General features: G+C 45.2%; 1 protein-coding gene across 2 annotated transcripts in view; it reads right to left on the reverse strand.

Annotated features, from left to right (window-relative positions):
* Positions 1–667: 667 nt before the first annotated feature.
* The window catches only part of igsf3 (immunoglobulin superfamily, member 3), a 136,126-nt gene continuing 112,415 nt past the window's right edge, over positions 668–24,378 (reverse strand). For both annotated transcript variants that reach the window (XM_061227003.1, XM_061227002.1), the window contains exons 8-10: positions 9,692–10,108; positions 5,437–5,901; positions 668–5,188 (exon numbers count right to left, since the gene is read on the reverse strand). In XM_061227003.1, coding sequence (XP_061082987.1) covers positions 4,938–5,188; positions 5,437–5,901; positions 9,692–10,108 — 1,133 coding nt within the window. In that variant the 3' untranslated portion in view covers positions 668–4,937. The remainder of the gene's footprint in view (positions 5,189–5,436; positions 5,902–9,691; positions 10,109–24,378) is intronic.

Consider the following 24,378-nt stretch of genomic DNA (forward strand, 5'->3'; position numbering starts at 1 on the left):
ACCGAGAAATCAGAGACTGTGACATCACAGAACTGTGACATCAGAGACTGTGACATCACAGAACTGTGACATCAGAGACTGTGACAACACATGACTGCGACATCAGAGACTGTGACATCAGAGGACTGTGACATCACAGGACTGTGACATCAGAGCACTGTGATGTCAGAGACTGAGCGGGAGTGTGAGATACAAGGGGGAAGTGTCTGGTGCAAAGCCAATGAAATGCCACCACATTTGTCTCCAAACACAACACATACGCACACGCACACCCAAACTCACAGACACATACACATAAATCCCCTCACACACATGCATACATACGTATGCAGATGAACATGCGCACACACGCGCGCACACACACACACAGTGTTTAACAAATTATAAGGGTCACCCAAAATCAGCTCCCAAAATCACTCCCCTCACTCCGTCCTGAGCATCTTGGTTGCTCTGACCAAGAACATCTCTTCTGGCTCCATGTCCGTGTCTCCAGCAAAAGCATTACAGGCTGATAATGAGAAACTGCAAGCCGAGTGCATGAATAAATGCATTGAGCAGCAGGTCTTTACTACCACACACTAGAGGAGCATTTGCTCTGAAGTTGCAAGTGATTGAGATACAAGTCCAATGAAACAACCAAACAAAAAAAGTAGCAAAAACTCCTGAAAAGCATAAAAAGCGCTGACCTTCCTTTTTAATTCAGTGCACTCTTTCTGTACAAATGAAGTTTAAAAACAATATAAAATACAACATTTAAAAAAACTGCACTGGCTGAACTGAGTACACACCACCACAATGTTTACACCAACTCTCGAGCCAGTACACAGCCTACAAACATAGCGTCCTCAAAAACGTTATGGCAACACTGTAAGAACATTGAGTTGGCTGGGTGCATTCCTACAAAAACACAATTCAGAGCAATTCTGTACAGCAGAGCCAACTGGGATTCTGACAGTGAACATCAGCGCCATTCCCTCCATTCCATTGCTGTATTTAGGCACCTAATTAGGTTTAATTAGGCTTAATTAGGCAATTTGGATTGCCCTTATCATCACTGATAACAATTGAGATGACAACCAATCTTCATTCGACATCCAGTAAATAGACAAAACTGTTATGCATCTCAAATTCCTTCATACATTGTCAGTTAACATTCAGACGAGCTGAATTTGGGACCATCTGAAACGCACTGTAATCTGTAATCCATACAGTCAAGGAAATGGAGAATGAGGCATCGATGTTGAACGCTGTCGAGAAAACAACTCATCATCATCACACCTTTTTCGAGTCAAACATAAAACTACAAAACATCAAAAGGTTTCCCGTTTGTCATGCAATATACATGTCGACAGAGGAGGAAAGAGCAGAACATGGACTGACTTTCTCTAAAGAGGTGCAAAGCTGACTTTAAACACATGTACCATAGAGTGCGCCTCCTACGGTCCTCCCCGTGTGCGCTCCACAATGTCTCAGACAAAAACTAGAATCCCACTTTAGCTCTTCAGACCTCCACAAGCGATTTCTCTCTCATTCCACGGAGCCGTTCCGTTCTGCGGCGACGGTCGCCATTAGTTTCACATTGTTCCGTTATGATGATGTCCACATTGAAATTCGTTAATCTAGGAAAATTTACAATCTCTAACTAGCTGTTACAGTACATTTCAATAAATAGCATCAAGTTGATACATTTTGTCACATATGTTTTTTCACGGCAAACAAATCTGCAGTGGTTTATTTTTTTGTAACCATAGATATAAAATGACTAGATTGGCTCTGGTTTCAATGCCTCGCTCAGCTACCCTGGATGAACTCACACAAATGGATTAGCTGCAGGCCCTTCCAGAATAACAGCTGCCGCTCCTACAGACTCAGAGCCACAGAAGAAACAGAAGAACATTTCAAATCCACCCATCCAAAATGGCCGCCCGCTTTCGGCATACAGTATATTGCTTTTTGTAAATGACGTACTGTTATTAACCATTCTACTTATTACGGATTATAAAGGCTCAATAAGGGGTTAGCATGAAATGAACAAAATGGGCCGATTGTATTGTTTCATTTCTGAAATTAAAGACCAATAATGTTATGTATAACGTTGGTCTAAAATATAGCCTCAATATGAACACTGAATAAACAGTGATTCAATTTATCACTTCTATGGTAGAGCTTTAGATTTTGGATGTGCATCCTCTGATTTTTCAAAAAGAGACTTTATTTTAAAAATGGCTAATAAAATACCAATGGCTAATAAAAGACATAAAATCAGTTGATGTTGTTCCATGTTATGTTATATGTCAGGGGCCTGCAATCCTAGTCCTGGACAGTTCAAGTTAACAGAATTTCGCTGTTTCACAGCAACTGATTGATCAGCTGTTGATTGTACTGTCAATTCACCTCACCTGGTGACTTATGTCTGTACTGATTGCTGATTTAAAGCCAAAATCAAAAACGAATGGAATCAGTGGATCTCCAGTACCAGGTTTGGAGAACCCTGTATGGATTATTGGTCCTGCTAATTTTGCTGTGCCTCGATACCTAATCATTGCTTAAACAGTGGTATTTTCCCCCATTCCAGATGGTAAAAAGGGGCCATTACTTATCAAAGCTCAAATAAATATTTTACAGTGCACTTCATATTATCTTGCTTGTGTAGATTTTAAAAGCGTAATTATGTGTCTGTAACAGTTTAAGTGTTTGGAATAACTGCAGGCACAGCTCTCAGTGAATGTGAACTGTCCCAATATTTTCAATGAAAGCAAGTATCCAAAGAAAATCAGATCATCATAATGGGAAATATCAGAACCATCACATATGATCTGTCAAATATTGAATTTGGCCCTCAGAACCTTTCCATTTTTTCACCTCTATTTTTAAAACATGTGGCATCACTGCTGTCTGTCCGTGAGCACTTATTGATGACATTTGTTTATTGTCACCAGACAGTGCATATCATTATTTACCTTAGTGGAAAGAGACTAGCTAAATAACCAATAAACAAAAAAAATAAATAAAAGAAAATCCATTCAATTAAATGTTTTAACATTTGTAATTAACACAAAACATAACGTGGAAATGCCTGTAGTTGTCATCGAGGGTATGTGTTTCACTTCCTACTCATACGAATCTGTCAAAGCTGGCTGTATCTTAATTAGCGATGATGTCAAGTTGGTGCAACATGGGACTTGTGTTGTTGCGTGGGTATTGTGTCAATTTCAATTCGTATGGCAAGCCATACGAAGCCCCACGGGCTTATGGGCAGAAAGGGCTTGTTTTGACATGTTTTATGAGCCTTCTGCCTGGATAGAAATTGTGCATGAGCCTTCAGTGAAAATATTGTGTTGTTATCAAAATGCAGACACCTGAAATGCTCTAAAACTGAAGGAAATGTGGCTTTAAGAGAGTATGAAGTCATAAAACAGAAAACTGAGTCAACAAAGACAATAGTGTGAGTTCTGCTGCTTTTTTTCCTGCTAGTTCATTCAAAGGTATGTTCGTTTGCACTTTTATGTAATTGCGAGTTTTTGAGGGGTCCCACCGACAGAACAAGATGATGGCTCTCGACTGCAAGTGCATACATTTTTCACCTTTCAACAGCCGTGGCAGCCCATCACACCTGCCCCCAGTCAATAGGCTTTTCTCTTTCTTCAAATCGCTTTCAGCATTCGCAGACAAATAAAAGAATACGTTCTTGGCACTGAAATATCCATCTTGTAGGCATTCGGATTCGCTCTATGAAACTCGGGAGCAAAGCGCTCTCTCCCTCTCTCTCTCTCTTTCACACGCTCTCTCTGTATCAGAGTTCACACAGGCGGAGAGATTCAGCATTCAGCCATGGTGTAGACGTGCCTGAAATCGCCTCTCACCACACACCTGTGGCGATGTTTAGCCGGTGTGTTCTATTACCCAGGTAAACAGGATAACATTTTAACAGGTGACACCGCCTCAGGTTTACAGAAGCAGAGCATGAAACACTGTCTCCAGCCCTCCCTAATCTCAGTCAGAAAGATTTTTCAGACACACTCGCCCCAGAAGCCCAGGAAAAGGGAGACAATCCGTTCTGACTGTAGGGAGGCTTGCCTGCTCCTCCAACCACCGCGCACCCCCAGCTCCTTCCCGGGGGGGTCAAAAAGAAGCGCAACAATTTCGCTTAGGTCAACTGGAGCCTTTCAAGTAACACACACTCAGAGATAACGACCTAGTAGACACATGTACAACACCGCTTTGTTTTTCAAAGTCCCGTTGTTCGGAAAGCCTGATTGCATTCGCCGTATCTGTGATGTTAAGTCAGGTCCCCAGGACCATGGCAGGGTAGTGCTTTCTTGGCCAAAGTGTTCGTGAATCTTTGGCACCAATGACCGGACAGGGTTCGCCCCAGAAACTCAATCATCGTACGCAGAACTTTCATCCAAATTCATCTTCCATTTCTGATGCAATCCCTCCCCTCGTATCTGTGCTCCAGTATACAGCTTTGCTTTCCAGGGGGAGGGGGGAAACGTTAAAGAGAAAAGGGAAGGATCCAGAAAGAGGCTCTGAAGTCACATGAAACCTTGATGGACACCTGGCGGCAGTTGTACAATCAGAGAGAGTAGAACCTATACTTCATTTTGGCAAAGTGACATACAGTATATTTTATAATCCCACGGAGGTGTCCTGATGAGGGGCAGAGGTGCAGGACTATCTGGTGCCTTGGAGGAGGGGGGTGGGGGGTGGGGGGGCATCACACAGCGAAACACGAAAGAAACCGAAATGATGAATCTGCTGAAGATGACCCTTCAGATTATTAGTGAAAGAGCCTGAGGGGGGGCCAGGAATAGACTGCAGGAAAGATGTGGGGACGGTTTGGACAGCTTTGACACAGTGGTGACAGGCCTGGGCCTTGGAGAAGCCCGTAGATCTTCATGGTGGTTTCCTCTTGTACCAAGGGTGGGGGTGGGGCGTTACTCCACACTGCCGGGGTGGAGGCTGAGGGCCGGGGGCTCCAGGCAGGTGGGGGAGTAGTTGATGTGCGGCTCTTTGATCCACAGCAAGGGGGCGCCGTTTTTGCCCTCCTGGTTCTTGCTGGAACTGCGGGCCTTGTAGCGAACCAGGAGGACCGCAATGAGCAGAATCCCGAAGATGGGGAAAGGGTAGAAGAAGACAAAGTAGAACAGGGAGTCGTTGGAGCAGACGATGGACTGCAGAGAGGAAACTATCGAGAGAGAGAGAGACACAGAGAGAAAGAGTGAGAAAGTGAAAAAGAGAGGGAGGAGAGATAAAGAAAGAGTAGAAACAGTGAGCGGGAAAGAGTAAAAGAGTGAGAAAGAAAGACCGAGAAAGAGGGAGAGGGGGAGAGAGATGAGATCAAGCTGAAATTTAAGCAGAAACACAATATGACACTAGCACACGATGACCCTACATGCAGTATAACAGACGTTATGAAGTTGTGCCGGGACCTACCCTGCTCCAGCACGTTGATGATGGTCACCCCGGAGTTGTTGGTGGCGAGTCGGTACCAGGCGTTCCGGGGGTTCAGGAGCCACTCCTCCACGTGGCAGTAGTAGTTCCCAGCATCCCTGGGCCTGGCTCTCTGAATGGTCAGGGTGTAGAGGTCGGAGGTCGTCCTCTCGAACTGCAGGCGGGAGTCGGGGCCGGGGTCTTCGGCGGGGCTGCAGTTGCCGTTCCCGAACACGGCGTCGTGCCCGATGGAGAAGAGGCATTCGCGCGCCCCCTCCTCCCCCTCCTCTCCCTCCTCTCCCTCCTCTCCCTCCTCTCCTTCCCCGTCCCGCGGACGCACCACGTACCATGACACCGAGAAGCGCGAGTCCCTGGAGGACTGGGAGGTGACGCTGCAGCCCAGCCGGAAGGACTCCGCCTCCTTCACTGTCACGTTGGACTCGGTCTCCTCCACCTGCAGGCGGATCTCTGTGGAGCAGGAGAGGAATGTCACTGACACCTGCTCAAACCCGGCACTCCAATCCTGATCCAGCTTATCTTAAGGGGCAGCCTGTCGCCTAGTGGGCTACAGGCTGCAACCCAGAATGTTGGTGGTTCAAGCCCCGGTGTAGCCATGAGAATCTAGGGCTGTTGGGCCCTTGAGCAAGGCCCTTAACCCTGCATTGCTCCAGAGGGGATTGTCCCGTTTAGACAAACTAATGTCAGCTAAATAAGTGTAATGAAAATCCAGCCAGGTTTTCTTTCCTCCCAGGGAAATTACTGGACAATTTATGCTGCTGATTGGCCAGACTGGCTTCAATCCCGATTTACAGGAAAGAGACCCTGGAACACAAGCGGGTCGAGGATCATGAGGAACAGGGTCCTACAACATTACATTTCAGTTATTTAGCTGATGCTCTTATCCAAAGCGACTTACAGTTGATTAGACTAAGCAGGAGACAATCTACCCAGCAATATGGGGTTAAGGGCCTTGCTCAGGAGCGCAAAAGCTGTGCAGATCTTATTGTGGCAACACCGGGGCTTGAACCACCAACCTTCTGGGTTCCAGGCATACCTTAACCACTAGGCTACAGGTTGCCCAACATCAACATGCAATTAATGACTGCAATTGAGGTCGACCAGAAGTTGGAACAAGAGGAGACTGCCCACTGAAGCCCCTGCCTCAGGACATTATGGAGAAGGTTAAGGTTTTGGGGCTGTTTTATCAACCTGGTGTTGGGCTAGACACAGGCCCATCGGTTTCTCAGCAGATAGGCAGTCTTGGTCACTTGCAGGCCAGAGGCAAATGACGCTGCATAAATGTGCTGTGGTATTTGCTTTATTATTTATTAATGGTCTGTTTTTGGAGTTTCTTTCAACTGAACGACACCGGGCCCAAAGTGCAGACAAAGTGCAGACGGTCGTTCGCAGCAGCATACAGTAAGGCTACAGTATTTGTCTGCGTCAATTAATTTTTCAGCGCTGAAGATGCAGGGGGAACCTGAGTCACGGCCGCATAACGAGATAAAAAACAAACAGAGCAGCGCCTGGTTGTGTGGCGGCTCCTCCCCTGACCTTCATGTTTAAACCGAGCGCATCGCAGACGCCCGACGGCGCCGTGCCGCATGCTAATGGCGTGGGTGACACATCGCACAACGCACCGCAGAGGAAAGGTCACCTTGTTCTTTTTAAGTTCGAAAAAACGCAGAGTCTCTTTTGTGAGGCTGGAACACGAGGGGGGAAGCGGATACTTCGGGCCGCGGGGAACGTCGGAGCGGGGAACGTCGGAACGGCTGACGAAACGAGACACGGAACACGGACGGGCTTCGGCGGGACGAGGGGGCCGTCGGGACAAGCAGTCGCGCCCTGATTGGTCAGCTGAGCTTGATGAGGTGCAGATGGGAGGTTTTACGAGGTCGTCGGGGCAGGGCCGATTGAAGTGCCCCCCTTCGGCACGGGGGGAAGGCCACACGCATGGCTGGACGAGGGGGCTGTTGTGGATTGGGACTTCGTGTAAAGAGGGAGCAGCTGCTATACTGTACTCCGGACGACCCGCGACAGAGACATGACTTGACTACAATCACAGCCTTCAGCTCCACTGTGAGACAGTCCTAATGATAGTACGACAGTGCCATCCAATCCATTAAATTAGATTCAAAGAGCTTTACTGGCATGAAAGTAATGAAACAATATTGCCAAAGCCACAGAGTTAATGGACACAAATAACATTTGATTGGTTACAATAGTGATATAAGAATAGTTATTTACAGTTACCCAGACTCCCTTGCTCTGTGACAGTTATTCCCTATTTTGAATTGTGGATCCTTGGATGAGTTTTGTGCTTCGCACCCAGGTTTTAATGAAGCTCATTGACAATATTTAATGAATGGACGCTTTTCATGAATCAGACAACGCTACAATTTGTGACAGAGCCCCATGGATGCTGGAGTGAGAGTCGCCATCTTCATGGGGAGCGTACCTCGAGCGTGAAGCTCATTGCATGAACAGGGGAGTTTCCTTCACATAAGTTAATATATGCCGTGCCAAACCAACTCTTCAGAGAACACTCCACCTGCCAAGCTGTCAGATCTCCCACCCCACAGAGGCTCAGAACTAAAGCACAGGAATGGCAGCAAAGCCACAGCAGGTGCCCCGTCTTCCGTGTGTAAGCCTCCGGTGTCTCCGTGAATGCAGTCGCTCTGAGTGTGAGCTTTAGCAGGAGAAGCTTGCCTACAGCCTACACTGTGTCTTCCGTGTGTAAGCCTCCGGTGTCTCCGTGAATACAGTCGCTCTGAGTGTGAGCTTTAGCAGGAGAAGCTTGCCTACAGCCTACACTGTGTCTTCCGTGTGTAAGCCTCCGGTGTCTCCGTGAATACAGTCGCTCTGAGTGTGAGCTTTAGCAGGAGAAGCTTGCCTACAGCCTACACTGTGTCTTCCGTGTGTAAGCCTCCGGTGTCTCCGTGAATACAGTCGCTCTGAGTGTGAGCTTTAGCAGGAGAAGCTTGCCTACAGCCTACACTGTGTCTTCCGTGTGTAAGCCTCCGGTGTCTCCGTGAATGCAGTCGCTCTGAGTGTGAGCTTTAGCAGGAGAAGCTTGCCTACAGCCTACACTGTGTCTTCCGTGTGTAAGCCTCCGGTGTCTCCGTGAATACAGTCGCTCTGAGTGTGAGCTTTAGCAGGAGAAGCTTGCCTACAGCCTACACTGTGTCTTCCGTGTGTAAGCCTCCGGGGTCTCCGTGAATACAGTCGCTCTGAGTGTGAGCTTTAGCAGGAGAAGTTTGCCTACAGCCCGCCCTTTCTGCTATGTTTGTAATCCAGTGGGGAAGAACACAAAGTGAAACAGCATCATGTAATTACACATAAGTGTCATAACTGCACACCCCTGCAGCTACCTACTCCATCTGTACTATTGACAGATGAATATGCAAGTGTTACCATGACTACACCTGGGGCTATCCCACAATCCCCTGGAGGGACGATTTACATTCCCTTGGGAGGGTTACCGTAAATATCACTGGAGGGATACACAACAAACCTACACTGCAAAAAAGTTTGTCTTAGTATTGTATTTTACTCTTGTTATTAGACTTAAAGGCATGATTTCACAGGCACAGATTAAGTTCAGTATGGAGACTCCATTCAAGGGCTAGGCTTAGTCTCTGTCTGCAAAACTGCAAAAACAGGCAAAAAAGTTAACGTGAAATCATCTTACCCCATTGGCAAATCTAGAAAAGAGTCAAACTCATCTCATCAGCGAGTATTTTTGTCTTATTTAGCAAAATAGTAATAGAAATTAGAAATAAGATTCTAAATATAAAATGCTAGTTGATATGGATTTTTTGGTTTTGGTAGTGTGTGCAGTGCAGACCTGGGTCAAATACATACTTGTTAAGGATTCAAATACTTTTCTACACCTTAATGATCTCGTCAGGTGGAATCTATGACTAGCTGTGGTTGTGTTCTGTGTAACTGCATACTTAGCATACCATTCATACTAAATTTCAAAGAAAATTAGTACAAGTAGTATCCTAGTATGCAGTTTTCAACACAGGCATACTCTCTTACCCTGCCCTTCCAGTCCTCTTGATTGTCTCAGTTGTGCCAAGATCAATCGAGCACAGAAAAGTATTTTGATCCAAGACAATCCGGTATTCGCCCCAGGCCTGGTGTGCACTGTACCTCAGTAAGGCACAGAAAAGTTTATGGATCCAAGACAATCCCATATTCGCCCCAGGCCTGCTGTGCCTTGTACCTCCGGCAGACACGGGCTGGGTCTCACCTGGCTGCCTCACCACCACCTGGGTGAGGCCGGAGGCGTCCTGGCTGAGCTGGTACCAGACGCCGTCGGGGTCGAGCAGCCACTCCTGCACCAGGCAGAAGTAGAGGCCGCTGTCTCCGGCCTCGGCGCGGTGCAGGGTGAGGCCGTACAGGCCGGGGGAGAGGCGCTCCGACTGCACGCGGCTCTTCAGCCGCTCCTCCTCCGCGTAGGCGCCGTACTCGAAGGCCGAGTTGTGGTTGATCTTCAGCAGCAGCTCCGGGGCGTCGTCGGGCTGCTCCTCGTTCTTGCGGGCGTACCACAGCACCGTGTGCTGGGAGTCCGGGCTGGTCTGCGCCGCGACGGAGCAGTTGACCCGCACGCGGCCGTCCTCCACCAGCCACACGCTCTGATTGGCCTTCTGCACCCGCAGCTTACTCACTGCAGGAGAGCGCAAAAGAGAGATAGAAATGAAGAAAGAAAGAAAGAGAGAGAGAGAGGAAAAAAGGAGTTTGAGAACTTGGTTAGTTCGTTCCCCTGACTCGGACTCAGGGGCTGGAAGTTGGCGGAGTCGGAGAGAAAGTAAGATGAACTATCACTGCCCATGTGCACTGTACTACAGAGATCTGTAATCCAATTGTAACAGCCTTATACGACCCCCGATTTAACACTGCAGCGTGCTGTAGTGAGTCCCAACTTCTCCTCAACAATATGACCCAACACAACAGCACAGCCTCACCCCAACCTAACACTGCAATCCCATCTGCCCCGGACACATAGCGGCTGTGTCACACTTTGAACACACACAAACACAAAGAGCCCTGACATTTACGAAACCAGGGTCTCTAGGTCTCGGGTTTCCAAGCACTAGATGTTCATGAGCAACAGTGGAAAGTACAGTATTTATTTATTCATTTTTTTGTCACGGTTTAATGGCTCCATGCTAAAAATCCAATTTTACAGTAGCACTGAGGCTGGGCGCATTAATCCCCACAGGGGGTGGGTTTTAGTTCCGGTGACTGCGCCCGGGCCAGCTCCATTCTGAGGAGGAGCTCACGGAGGAGGATCAGAGTTAAGGGGAGGTGCAGGGGGAGGGGAGGTGCAAGAAACAATCACAGAAATATGGCTCCACATTTTATGCTTCCAATTTTTTTTTTTTTACAATCAGAACTATGCTTCCAAATTTTATGCTCCCAATTTCTTAAGTACCACATAATAAAATAACTTTGTATGCACATAAAGACACACATTAACAATGCAGTGAACATTAAATAAAAGTCCCTTTGCCAAAGCCTCTCCTTACGAAAGCCGACTTCTTTCAGGGCAGCTCTGTCAGTCCAAGGCCCTCTGACGATTGAGCTTCACTAACACTGGTAAACGCATACACATCGCCTGTATGCATATTGGCCACAGCCAATGACAGAGAAAGTGTTTGGCTCGATTGGGAGATGCGTTTTCACGGCTAAGAGGCGTTTCAAGCTCCTTTTTCGGAGCACAATGGAATTGTGAGTGAGTTCTGAAATGAGTCATCATCGGCTCGCCACGCTCCAGAGTTCCTCCCAGAACCGTGACAATCGTTCCGAGAAGAATTACCTCAAAACCTTCCGGAGTGAAACTGCCAATGGAGCGGATTGGCAAGCGGCAAAGCTGCTTTTAGTGAAAATAAATAAATAAATAAATAAAAATCTCTTCAGTTCGGTCAGTGCTAATTCACAGTTAAAAGCCAGCTGCAACACATAATAACAATTTTTTTTCTTATTTTATTCTGAAAAAGGACACTTCCTTCTGTTCTTTTTTACATTTCATCATCACGCAAAGGGGTAATATCAGGCCAATGAATTACTGCTGCAACATTCTTTGTCTCTACAGTACATCTTAGATTACATGCACTGGGAATATAGCACAGAATGCATACAGCAAGGTCTGTTAAGCGGTCTGTTTACAACCCTTTGAGCTGTGAGGTCTCAAATACATGATTAGTATGTCCATAACTGAACATTCTAACGCTGATGTCACAATCACTTTTGGTAATTCAAAGCAACGGTGTTCTAGAACTAAGGACTAAGAATTCTGAAAAGGGTGAAACATCTTGTGAGAAACCAACAGATGCAGAAAAAAAGCATCAAACGAACAACTGAAATTATTTCCCCTCTCCATTCCGCGCGAGGTGAAGAGTCTTGTCAAATTCGGTTCCGACAGTCTCTTGATGAGCTCCCTCGTGATGCGCCCATGTTAACGGAGCAGAGAGCGGAGGAGAATGCAAATCCTCAGAGTGGAGAATCCCACGTCACATCTGACCCCTTTCTGCTCTGCTGGCTCATTACCATGCCTCCACTCTGACTGCAGAACAAATAATGCTGCAGCTCCTCACGATCGCAAACCAGTCAATGCGTGTGATCTCGTGTCAGAGCCTCAGGTGACCTCTGAACTACGCTAGGGGAAGGCACCACCAGCAGCTAGAAACAGAAGAAGGTTCAATTCCAAATTTTATACTGACGATTTCTCTCTCCCTCTCTGGTTTTGTTTGTGTTGCTTGGTTAACAATCTGCCATTAAAAATCAGAACAACCCAGCCCCCAGGGTATGGTAACAGGCTATCTCTGTGTTGCATACGATGCGAGTGTTATTTTATGTACACCACAGACTGTGGGCAAATATACTTTTCATTTTCCGTGCCCACATCCAGAGTATATTGACAGTGTAAACACGAGGCCAGGCTCTGCGGTTTAAACGCCAGGCTTTTGTGAGCAGAGTTGCTATACAAGCTGTTATTGTGCTTCCGTTTGAAAGCCTGTGTGATACTGCTAGAGGCAACCAAACAATACGGTGACCGTGTTTTCTTTTAAATACCTTAATACAATAATAATTTTTAAAATGTCAAATCTGCCAATTAAAATTGTGGATTCACTGCATGAATTGTTTTTGTTTTGATTATTGTAATTTTAAAAGTAGGAAATAAGTTGCTGCACAGAATGCAATTGAAAAAAGATTAATTATCTTGAGTGAGTAGCGGTATTTGGCACGCTTTCCATTTCGCAAACACAAACAAACAGAGCAATTACTGTTTTTTTCCTTTTCGGCTCCTTCTGATTTGGGCTGATGCATTCCACTGCTGCAGTTCATACAGTCACTGAACCAACAGCGACAACACTCACAAAGTCAATGCATGAGTGACATTAGCTCAGGAGCTAAGAGCGGGCGGTTCGATCCCACCCTGGGTGTGTCGAAGTGCCCCTGAGCAAGACACCTAACCCCCAATCGCTCCTTGCATGGCAGTCTTTCACTGTTATCTTGTGTGTGTGTGTGTGTGTGTGTGTGTGTATGAATGGGTGAATGAGAGGTATCAACTGTAAAGCGCTTTGGATAAAAGCGCTATATATATATGCAGACTATTTACCATTTACCATTACATTTCTGAAAATTAATCTCAATGAATGTGCTAAAACCATCCACCATGATTCTTTTCAGTCATTACAGTCATAAGCTGTAAAGCAAATCATAGTTCATAAGACTAAGCAGGAGACAATCTCCTCTGGAGCAATGCAGGGTTAAGGGCCTTGCTCAAGGGCCCAACAGCCATGCAGAGCTTATCATGACTACACCACCGTGGGCTTGGACCATCAACCTTCTGGGTCCCAGTCATGTACCTAAGCCACTAGGCTACAGGCTGCGCTTATACCGTATATGGTAAATATCTATAAATATAATTTGATTTTAGAATAAATGGTATTTTCATCAGTTTCCCAGTCATTCAGCTCTCCAGGATGATCCTACACTAGCTCAGACTAGCATAGTCTCACAGGCAGAAGCAGGACCCAGCCACTGTAAACATAATCACAAACCTCCCTCCCTAAACAAAGCCTGATTATACCATACAATTACATTCCAGCATCCATCACAGCAAACTATGGAAAGTCAGGAATTATTAAACAAGCAAGTAATTAAATAAAGAGAAGGCATCTCAGAAAATAAACGAATTAAGTGGAGTGTGTACTGAAAAGCTTGCTGTCTTCAGCAAGAAGCAGAGTGCTGGAGTGGGAACCAGAATTAGCGGGCGCGAAGAGGAGACGTCGTGATTAGAGTGTGTGCACAGCGAACCGACTCCTGAGTGTGTCCTATCTGCTTTCAGTCCGCACTCATTTCCGCTCACACTGTAGCGCAGAGATAACTCTCTTCCGCTCACTTTATTTATAAAAGTGAGAGCTCCACTGACAATGGGTCCCCAACCCCCCCCCCCTCCCTTTAAGAATGAGCAAAACAATTGGGCGCGACCATATTTCCACGGATTTGCACGCGACGGAAGCATTCCTTGAACTCAAACTGGAACATTCTAAAAAATATTCAACCATAAAAGTCTGCTTTTACCGTGTTGTACAGGTACAGTGTTTCACAGACTTGTGAAAAGTGAGCATCGTTTCCAAAAAACAACAGCCCGTTCTTCACAAATTCTCACATACACACTCTGTTAGGAGTTTAAACTCATCGCCATTCCAGTTCTTTATCTCTGTACTTTACAGAGAACCATATCTCCCTACCACACTCTAAAACTCAGCACTCTGTTTCTGCACCGTGGAACCTAATCCCATACCTCAATGTGGAGCAAAACTACACAAGAGCCATGTAGTCTCAAATAGCTTTTTTCTGTCTACTTGTGTCAAGTAGATTTGCACTCGTCAATAATTCAGAACGAAAATATCCAGTTCAGAAACTCTGGTTCTTCCCATCATGAATATACACGAGAGACACATGAAAGTCATTAGTACTTTTTTTCCGGAGGACCGTGGCGGTGTGCGCGGAAAGCGTCGGAGGCTGTGACATTAGCACATATAGAGCTACGCTCATTATCACAAGAGCAGGCCAAGCAGCCTCTGACGGAGGCTTATTAATCCCAGTCTCAGCTCAATAAACCTTCATGTAATGACACCTCAATTACCTCCTCCCTGTGTGTCACCAGTCTTCCCCATCAACGGCAGCCTTCAAATCCCGTATTCTGTTTAGAGAGGGTTTCGCGAAAATATTCACGCCGCTCGCACAACACTTTATCCACCGCGCTCAAAGACACATTAAGCTAATCACGCCAGCTCAGACCTTTTAAATCTCGGCAGCTAACAGGCCCAGTAAAATATTCATAGAAGCACACAGCACACGGCTAGCAGACTTTTTTTTTTTATTTTTTAAACTGCTCGCACAGCTAAGCGACTCTTTAAACTATTCACAAAGCTCACAGACACCTACTCACAAACACCCCAGATTTTTAACTCAACTGACAGCCTGTTAAAAGTTAAAACCTTCACAAAGTTCTTCGGCACTTTCAATTATTCGCACCGCTCACAGACGACGACCCACGATCCCCCTTCCACTTCCTCCAGGAACTGCTAATCACCGCCCGATTGGCCGGCGCGCAGTCCCTGACAACCATTTCCTTGATGAGATAAGTCCTAAGCCCCACGGCCTTATGGGTCGTTTCTCCAGTCCAGGGCTCTCTGCAGACGTATAATGCATTGTTAAACTGACATAATGGGCACGTACAGACAGCGATAATCACGCTAATGCAGCTGATGCATCTCTTTGTCGCCCGTGTTGGCGTATGATTCACGGGCTCGTTCGGGAATGTAATTAAGACCGATGATGATGTGGATTGTGTTCCACAGGCCTGCGCTGTCGAATTAACTGCCCCCTCCACACCGGCACAACTGTCTGCTTGAGGAGTGCCCCATCCACCTGGCCCCACGGATCCGCTCCAGAAACGGGAACGGGCCATTTACCACACCAGAAGAGCAAGGGAGCATGGGAAACTACGTAAATAAAGGTTAGGGAGGTAATGAGTACACAGGTTGGAGAATAGCTATGGAAGGACACAGAAGAGCATATTTAATAAAGTATTGAACGCAATGCAGAGACGTTCTAACCAGTGTGGTCGGGTTGACCTGAAGGTCAGGGCCAGAGACAATTAAGGACTCAAACATTATGTTCTGTATTTAAAATAACCCAAAGCCTAACCACACCTTTTTTAGCTCAGACAAATATAAATGTCAGTAGTGTGAAAAGGTTTATAACGATTCAGTGATTCACAATCAGCCTGTGCTAACTGAAGCTGGTGAGACACACAGGGCTTCTGCACCTGAGCAGGGTAATGAGGGGGAGATAAGACCCCTACTGCATACACAACAAGTCAACAAGTATTTTAGTCTTATATTCAGACAAAAAATATTGCCAATAAGGTGAGAGTTTCAAGATTTGCCAATGGGGTAAGAAAGTTTCCCTTGTCAAGCAAGCAGTAACTTTCTAATATTTTCTACTTGTGAAAGAAAATAAAACTTTAAGACTGAAACTTGTGAAGACATTTCTTTACAGTTATATGTTTTTACAGGGCCCATAATTTCCTGAACCCTCAAACCATTACCCTTAACCCTACACCATCCCAAGCAGATGTTTATCTTTTAGAAGGATATTATGTTCATGGGACAGGACTGCTTTTACGAAGTTATCTTTTGGCAGGATCTGCCGTGTGTCATCTCCAGCCCTGGTCGATCTGCAGCCTATGACCATGAGCAATTATGTTCATAACAGTCGAAGCACAGCCTGTAAACTATATGTTTAACAAGCCTTCTGTGACACAACAGTCCATTATTCACCACTAAACTCAGACCAGGTACTATTTGTACTATATTTTACCCAAAAAGTACCCAATCCCTGGTGGTGATACTGAGTATCCTTTCTGTTTGGGGGTGATTATTGGTGGAAGGTAATGTCTAATCGATGGAGGATACATTAGTGCTGATTATAATGGGTACAGCTGGCGTAAAGCACAACACATGTGGGCTTGGGATCGTAAATTGAACCACTCCGGCGGATTGGAGGGGAGCCAGTCATGTGGGGAATCTTCCAGAAGAGGCTCCAAAATTTTATGAATGGTTTCCGTTTTTAACCTTGGCACACATTTCAATGCAACCGTTCAAAATAAAATACAACATAACATATTTCATAAGATCACATAATGATGAGGCCATAACAGGCCATTCAGCCCAACAATGCCTGCCATTTTCCAACCAATAAAGTGTACCTACTGCTTAGTTCACCTAAAACCCTTGATAATATCTAACACCACATGAAGCCTGTTCTTGAAAAACCCCATAACATAACATACATACATAACCTGGCAGGCTATTCCACACAGTAACTACTCTCTGTGTGAAAAGAGAGGGTGATTTAATAAAATCTCCCTATTTTGTTACAGAACCGTTTTGTCACCATTTTGTCTGGGCACAGGCCAAGACCAGCATGCAACACTCCACAAAGTAAATTATATTTAGTGTATCTAATGCCACACTGAGTATGACCAAATCTTGGAATTGTGTGCCTGAGAAGTTGTCTGAGGGTTGTAAAAGATGGTTCTCCATATACGGGTTGTCCCCTGTTGGCATATCTTCTGACTATTAGTACGATAGAAGAGTCTGAGAACAGGAAGAGGTATGCAATTCACTTGAGCTTCAGGCAATCTCACACAGCCCTACCCTTCTCTCCGAATCTACATCAGTCCATATATCCATCTTTCCCTTTCTCCATCACTCTCTCTCCTCCCGATTTCACTCACTCGCACCCTCCATCGTTCCATTTTCCCCATCTCTCTTTCCTCTTACTGAAGCAGGAGGACAGAGAGGAGGCTTGGGCAGCTTCGTAGAGGAGGAGGTGAGCCCATGATGGGTCCCACAGCCGCCAGGGCTCCCAGAACCAAACCGATGAAGACGGACAGTCCCTGTTCCCATCCGGGGAAAACCGGGACATTCCTGTCGCAGTGGGGACACGATCAGCCACAGAGCGCGAGCATGGGCGACCGCCGCCCAATGGGGCAAGGGGGGAGGGGTGTTCCCGGGTGACCACAGGGGCCTGATGGATGCAGGAGCCCTGCTATCCGTCACTGACACGGCTGTTTAAGTTAAAGACCAGTAAAGTGACTGGCCAGTGTCTGCCAGCACGGTGTTAATGAGGTCCTGCCGAGAGGCATTAAACAGGTGGAGAGAGCTGCCAGGGCGTTTAGCTGATACTATTGATTTTTTTTATAAGGTACCTGCATTTAACTTACTTATCCAGTGTTGCGGGCAACTGCTCTACCTAAAGGCAGACGACCTAAAAATACATTTTGCACAAAACAAACATTGAGTTCAGTTTAATAATGTTCTGTACAAGCAGCCCTGTGGATATGCACACACATACAGTACAGATAAACACCATGCAAACATACAGAAACAGACCATGCAAACACACAAAACAACACTCAAACATACAGTACATACAATACACTCAGAGGACTTTATTAGGTATTTTAGACTTCTTTTTCATTATTATAATTCTGCTGCTGTAGCCTATCCGCTTAGAGGTGTGACGAGTTGTGTGTTCAGAGATGCTCTTCTGCATACCACTGTTGTAATGTGTGGTTATTTGCATTACTGTCATCTTCCTGTCAGCTTTGGCCAATCTGGCCCTTCTCCTCCGACCTCTCAAATTAAAAAAGCGTTTTTGCCCGCATAACTGCTGCTCACTGGATGTTTTTTGTTTTTCGCACAATTCTCTGCTAAATCTAGACTGTTGTGCGTGAAAAGCGGTTTCTGAGATACTCAAACCACCCTGTCTGGCACCAACAATCATTCACATTTCTTCCCTATTCTGATATTTGGTCTGAAAATCAGGTGAACATCTTGACCATGTCTGCATGCTTTTATGCATTTAGTTGCTGCCACATGATTGGCTGATTAAATATTTGCTTTAACAAGCCGCTGTACAGGTCTACCTAACAAGGTGATCACTGAGTGCACACCACTCAAACATACAGTAACCAGACATCACTCAAGCATACATCAAAAAATGCAGACATCTGCGTCTGTGGGCTGAATCTGTTACATAAGAGATTGAGCCATTACTCTATATCTCAAATGAGTCTCATATTCGGGCTCCAAATGTTCCCAGGACAGCTTACAATAAGCTGCGAAAGGGATAAATTGATAACTCAGTGAAATGTTCTTTGCAGGCCTTTGATGAAAAGCAATAAACAAATGAAAATCATTATTAGGTTCTGCACGCATTGAATAAATTCTCAGATCCAATAATAACTTCTGTATACAAAGGCAGGGGCGTAGGGTGCGTTATCAAAGTCGCTTATATTACAAATTAAACTGTACATATTAATCCAAGCAACAATTCTGATTAAAAGACTTGCTATCCGTTTCCATAGTTAAACCTCAACACCATGGCTCTAAGAGAAACAAAACCTCCAAATTAACAGATTAATTCCAATATCATCTGTGTTCTGTATACTCAACAAGGCATTGTTGATTTTTTTAGCACAGAATATTTAATAAGTCTAGGGCTGATCTCAAATTGGATAAACATTACACGATGCTGATACGATATCATACAATTGTTCAAAGAAATTTATTTTTTGGTATTCGACTGGTTCCAGAAATTAAGCGCAATACTGGAGCTAGCACACTCTCAGCATTCGAGAAGAGACACTAATGAGTATTTGCAATGTGAAGTTCTCACTTCAACAAATAACATTCCCCAATCCCCCATTAATCTTGGGAAGCTGCTGGGCCTATTAAAGTCTGATCTAGCAGTTATTACTGTAGATATTAGATTGTGGCAGAGAGACAGAGCGGGGGGTACCTCGAGAGAGAACTGCAGGATACACTTATTGAATTTCACCGTGAAAAAAAACACAACAATCAAGCAACAATATCTACGACTGGAAGGCACTGTTACTGTTTTTTTGCTGTTGTTGCGAGGACGGCTAATGCAAGCTTGTAACAAAACAAGATAATTACACCGTTGCTTACATTTCCATCTACGCCGAACGCTCGGAAATTAAAATTTCACCCGGAAGATGGTTCAGAAGAGTGTTTTAAAATTATACCATGAAGCAAATCCCCAGGAAAGGTGGAAAACAATTGTTTGGGTATTATATTTGCGAGGGAAACGCGTAATATTAGAGAGTGCTTGGTAGCACTCACTTGAGCACTAAATGAAGTGGAGCCTGTCTTGGGCTGGGAACCCAATGAAATAAAAGAAGGGGGATCCAGGGGAGTATTTAAACTGGAACACCTGTTGGTGAGAGAGCCCATGATGACTCACGGGTTTGATTCAGCCAAAGACTCTTTCTCTCGTCGTTTATAATGATGTGGGCTTAGCCTGCTGTCTTAAAGGGTAATTACACTCTAGACTACAGTTTTCTTCAGCTGAAAAAATGATTGTATGCCTACTTTATAATTAAACATTTTAATTCATGCTGTGATTTCAACATTTCAGAAATATCACTTGGCAGAAATCGCTTTGTGGCTGCCCTCTAACGTTTCAACTTTCTTTCTGCCTTCGCCCCACTGATGAGTAACTCTTTGGACGTACCTCTACGTCATACGAATTTCAATCAAGATGTCCAACAGACAAATGATTGTCGCCCCCACAATTTCATCTGTTTACTGCTAAACTGCTCATTTTCGAACCCACACTCATCAGACAGCCAGCTGTTCGGCATCAAAACCACACACAATACTGCATGGACTGCATTTATATAGTGTTTTTATCAAAAGCGCTTTACAATTAATGCTTCTCATTCACACACACACGTACACACACACTGGGGGAAATTGGGGGTAAGGTGACTTGGGCAGGGACACTTGAACACACCCAGGGCAGGGGCTAGATCTGACAGCCAGATGGCCGCTCTTACCTCCTGAGCAATGTGTAAGTGCCAGAGTGCAATTACTCTTTAAAGGCACTTCAGATAAGATTTTAAAAAATTTTTTAGCACTTCCAGGAACCACTGCACCAGCAGTCAAAGACTGCCCTTCCACCGCCTCCCCTCTTCTCATTCCCAGCAGATGAGTGTAATTACACCAGGGCTCCTGGCAAGCGTGTTCAGACCCCGCGCCTTCCTCCAGAAGCATCCGGCCCATATGCACACAGGTAATGAGGAGGAGGACACTGCAGGTTTCTCACCAGACTTCTCTCCCATTCAGGGGAAATTTCCACTGAATTCACAGATCATACAGCTCCTAAAATGAATAGTTAACTGTATATCTGATTCAAGTTCTTTATTCCACAAATGTATGTTATTAGAAGTCTGCGAAAGTTATGAATGCATTTGAAATTGAACACCGAACACAGACTTATTTTCTCCGTCTGACAAAGCGATGGAGGTATTTGAGATTGAGGATTTATTTGGGTAGTTTAATGTGTGTGGAGTGAAAGCATTAATCCCAAAAGGCTGTGGGGATAAACAGCGCTTTAGGTCCTTAAAAGGTCCTCTGAAAAACTGGCAACTGGCAGAGCCGAGCGGCTGACGGAGCCGTTTGCGGACCGCACTAACAAAGAAAACCCTCAGACCTGCAGCAAAGAACTCAAGATGGCCGCCTGTGGTGGCTATACAATTCCCCAGAAAGTTCCGGAGTGGCACATCTTTGGAGGATAAAATGTGTTCTTTGCTGTAGTTCTGATTGTGGGCAAAGTCATCTGTGGCCTTCAGCTGCTCTGCACAAGAGACAGAGTGAGAGTAAAAATGAGTCAGGGGTGAATGCTAAGCGTATAATTTACAGATAATTTCTCTACATGTTTGGCAAATCTATTTTAGGTCCCTTTTTTCAGGTTCTCTTGAATTGTTGAGCACTTCTGCCACCTCAGGCTGGAGACCCACAGATTTTTTTTTCATCACACTGAATCATTTACAATCCCCCCAAAAACCCCTCTGGTGATTCATACAGAGAGGAGAGGGGAGGGTGGGACAAGGCTAGTGAAAAAGGAGTTAAAGTTAATGAAAAGGAGAGGAATTTTTTTTTTTTGGGGGGTGGGGGGGTGGGGGGTGGTGGGTGGTGGTGGTGACTAAGGGTTTGGAAGGAAGGAGCTGGGTGACAATAACAAAATACATACATACAGTCACCTGCAGACATGCATAGTCACCCACAAACACACACAGTCACACACACACACACACACACACACAGACATGCAGACATGCACAGACACATGTAGTCACACGCAGACACCCAGAAACACACACGGACACACACACACACCCACACACACACACAGATGCACAGACATGCACTGACACATGTAGTCACACGCAGACACCCACAACCACACACGGACATACGCAGACACACACAGACACAAGTAGTTCCATTCAGACACACACAGACACGCATGGAGAGATTGAAAAAAGACTATTCTGAAGCCAATTCCTGTGATTGCAGTTCAACTTCATGTCTTTGAGATCCAAGGTAACAAATATTCACAAAAATTCACAAATTCGGAGAAATGAAAGGCTCGGCTGCTTCAAAGAAAGATTCACCTGAGTGAAGATAGAAAGATGAACGACTCATCCTCCAAATGAACTACATACAAACAACCTCTCCCATCATTATGACTACTTTCAAAGAAGAAGAATGATCCACTGCCATTTACTGTGCATTTACACACAGCCATACATACATCATGCACCCTTACACCTCACTCACACGGTAACCAAGAGCTGCTTCAGACTTCAGCAATTATCTTTGTTGCCATATAAATATAAGTAATTTAGAATAAACCATCCTTCAGAGAGGAGCTTTTTGGGTTCATCAGGCACGCTAAAGCCAAAAGGCTGCAGTGAGGAGTTCACATCAGCCTGTTTCATTTCTTGTTTCGTTTCTTGTTACTCTTGTATTTGATTGGTCCCATAATGCACCATGTTATCTAACCTGTTGCGACAGGTGAAACGATCGATTAAACCTACACCACTTCGTTACTATCCGCATGCTGAAGAAGGGCATTTCGCCTGAAACTTTTCTGCTCATATAAATAAAAAAATAAAAAATAAACGTTCTCACTCGGAGTTCAGCACTCAGATAACCTGCAGCAGAGCGATGTTGACAAATAGCATTGCTATCCAATCAGGGTCTGACTTGATTGGGAGGCTGCATTTTTACAGAAATGGAGGCAGGGCGCTGTCAGAGCATTAGCCACGCAGCGGAGGATGTCCAATTCTGTACAAATCAGCCGAGTCCTCCAGGAGAGCTGGTGCCAGGTGTCATATATTAATACTGACAGGAAATAAATTCTGCCGCTCGCCTATACCTGGGCAGATATGGACTGCCAGGCAGGACTGGCTTTGCATGCTGGGACATCTCATTCGCTTGTCGTTGTGCGAGCAGCTTGGCGAGATGTCTCTCTCTTCGCTGGCCTGAGTTTCTGACAGACACCCTGCTGACAGATCAGCCATGTCGAGGCTTAGAGATGCTGAACACTCCCATCCAATCAGCATCCGATCTGCCTCGGAGTACGAACCTCCGCAGCCGCTAAACGCACACACACTTCAGGAGTGAAGGACTGGCTTTCAGAAGGGAGTCCACATACAGACATGCATACACACACACACACACACATACTGTACATACAGACATACATACACATACTGTATATATACATTCATACACACACAAACAAACACACACACACACACACACACACACGCTTGCGCACACACACACACACACAGCACGTGCGCACACATACCCACAAACATATACACACATAAACACACTTCATGAGTGAAGGAATGGTTTTCAGAAGGTCCACACACACACACACACACACACACACACAGGTGGATAATGATGTGCTGTGTGCTACTGGTAACATCACCCTGTCTGGTGGTGAAGCCCCTCTGTCTGACATCATGAAACACAAATCAAAGTTCAGGTGACTGGCACAGTGGCCATCACAATGAGTGGCATTCTTAGGCAATTCCTAAGATGGCCATCATAAATAACCCATTTAAAACATATCCCCTATATCCCAGCCAATATTTTTCTGGTGAAAAGTCGGTGAAACGCTATCCATGTGGTAGAATAGTTTTCTAGCCGAGGCTATCAGGCTATATTCGGATAAAACCTGCGCTATATTGTGGTTAACCTAGTCCGTTTATGTCAAAACATTTCTCAGCATAGATTTCCACCCCACTAGATGTCTAAATTCGGGCTTTTGCTCACTGGGATGTGTAAACCTTGGGGTGTCCTTCAGGTTCCAAAACCAAGAGAGACCAGGGTACTGTAATTAAGATGGAGCAAATTAAGGTCTTGCATATATCCTTGATTTAGTTAGTCAACAGGGACATCTTGACCATCGTTAACGTTACACCAGTGGCTTTTCCTGGTCGTGTCTCTCCATCTGATTCAGTCTGGGGGCCCAGTGCGGAACAGACTTTCCTTGCAAAAACACGAGTTAGCGTTACCGTGGAGACTCCGGTTCTGCTGTAGCCCCTGACGACAGGGAGGCCCTCCTCATGAATATGAAACAGCCAACTTTGGTGGCACAATTGAATACGATTTAATAACATGGCAAAGGGCATGCAGCTTGATCCCGTACATAATTACCTTTATTTGAATTTCAATTTCTCAGATAAATTTCCCATGCTGTGAAATCTTTTTCCAGTTTAACATTAAAGATAAAGTGTAATGCAGAAGACTGGGCATTTCATGTTTCCCCACTCCAAGTTATGAATTATTAATACATTCTATACATGAATCACTCAATGAACGTAAGATTATTTATGAGAAAAGAGAGTGAAAAATGTTGTTTTAAAGAGATAGTTCACTTTCTGGGTCTTTTAAAATGTTATTTCTATTCTTAGGAAATTATAGCATTACAGCACCTAATGTTGTCATAGAAACTGCTTAC

This window comes from Conger conger, chromosome 17, assembly GCF_963514075.1.
Source record: "Conger conger chromosome 17, fConCon1.1, whole genome shotgun sequence".
Taxonomy (NCBI): Eukaryota; Metazoa; Chordata; class Actinopteri; order Anguilliformes; family Congridae; genus Conger; species Conger conger.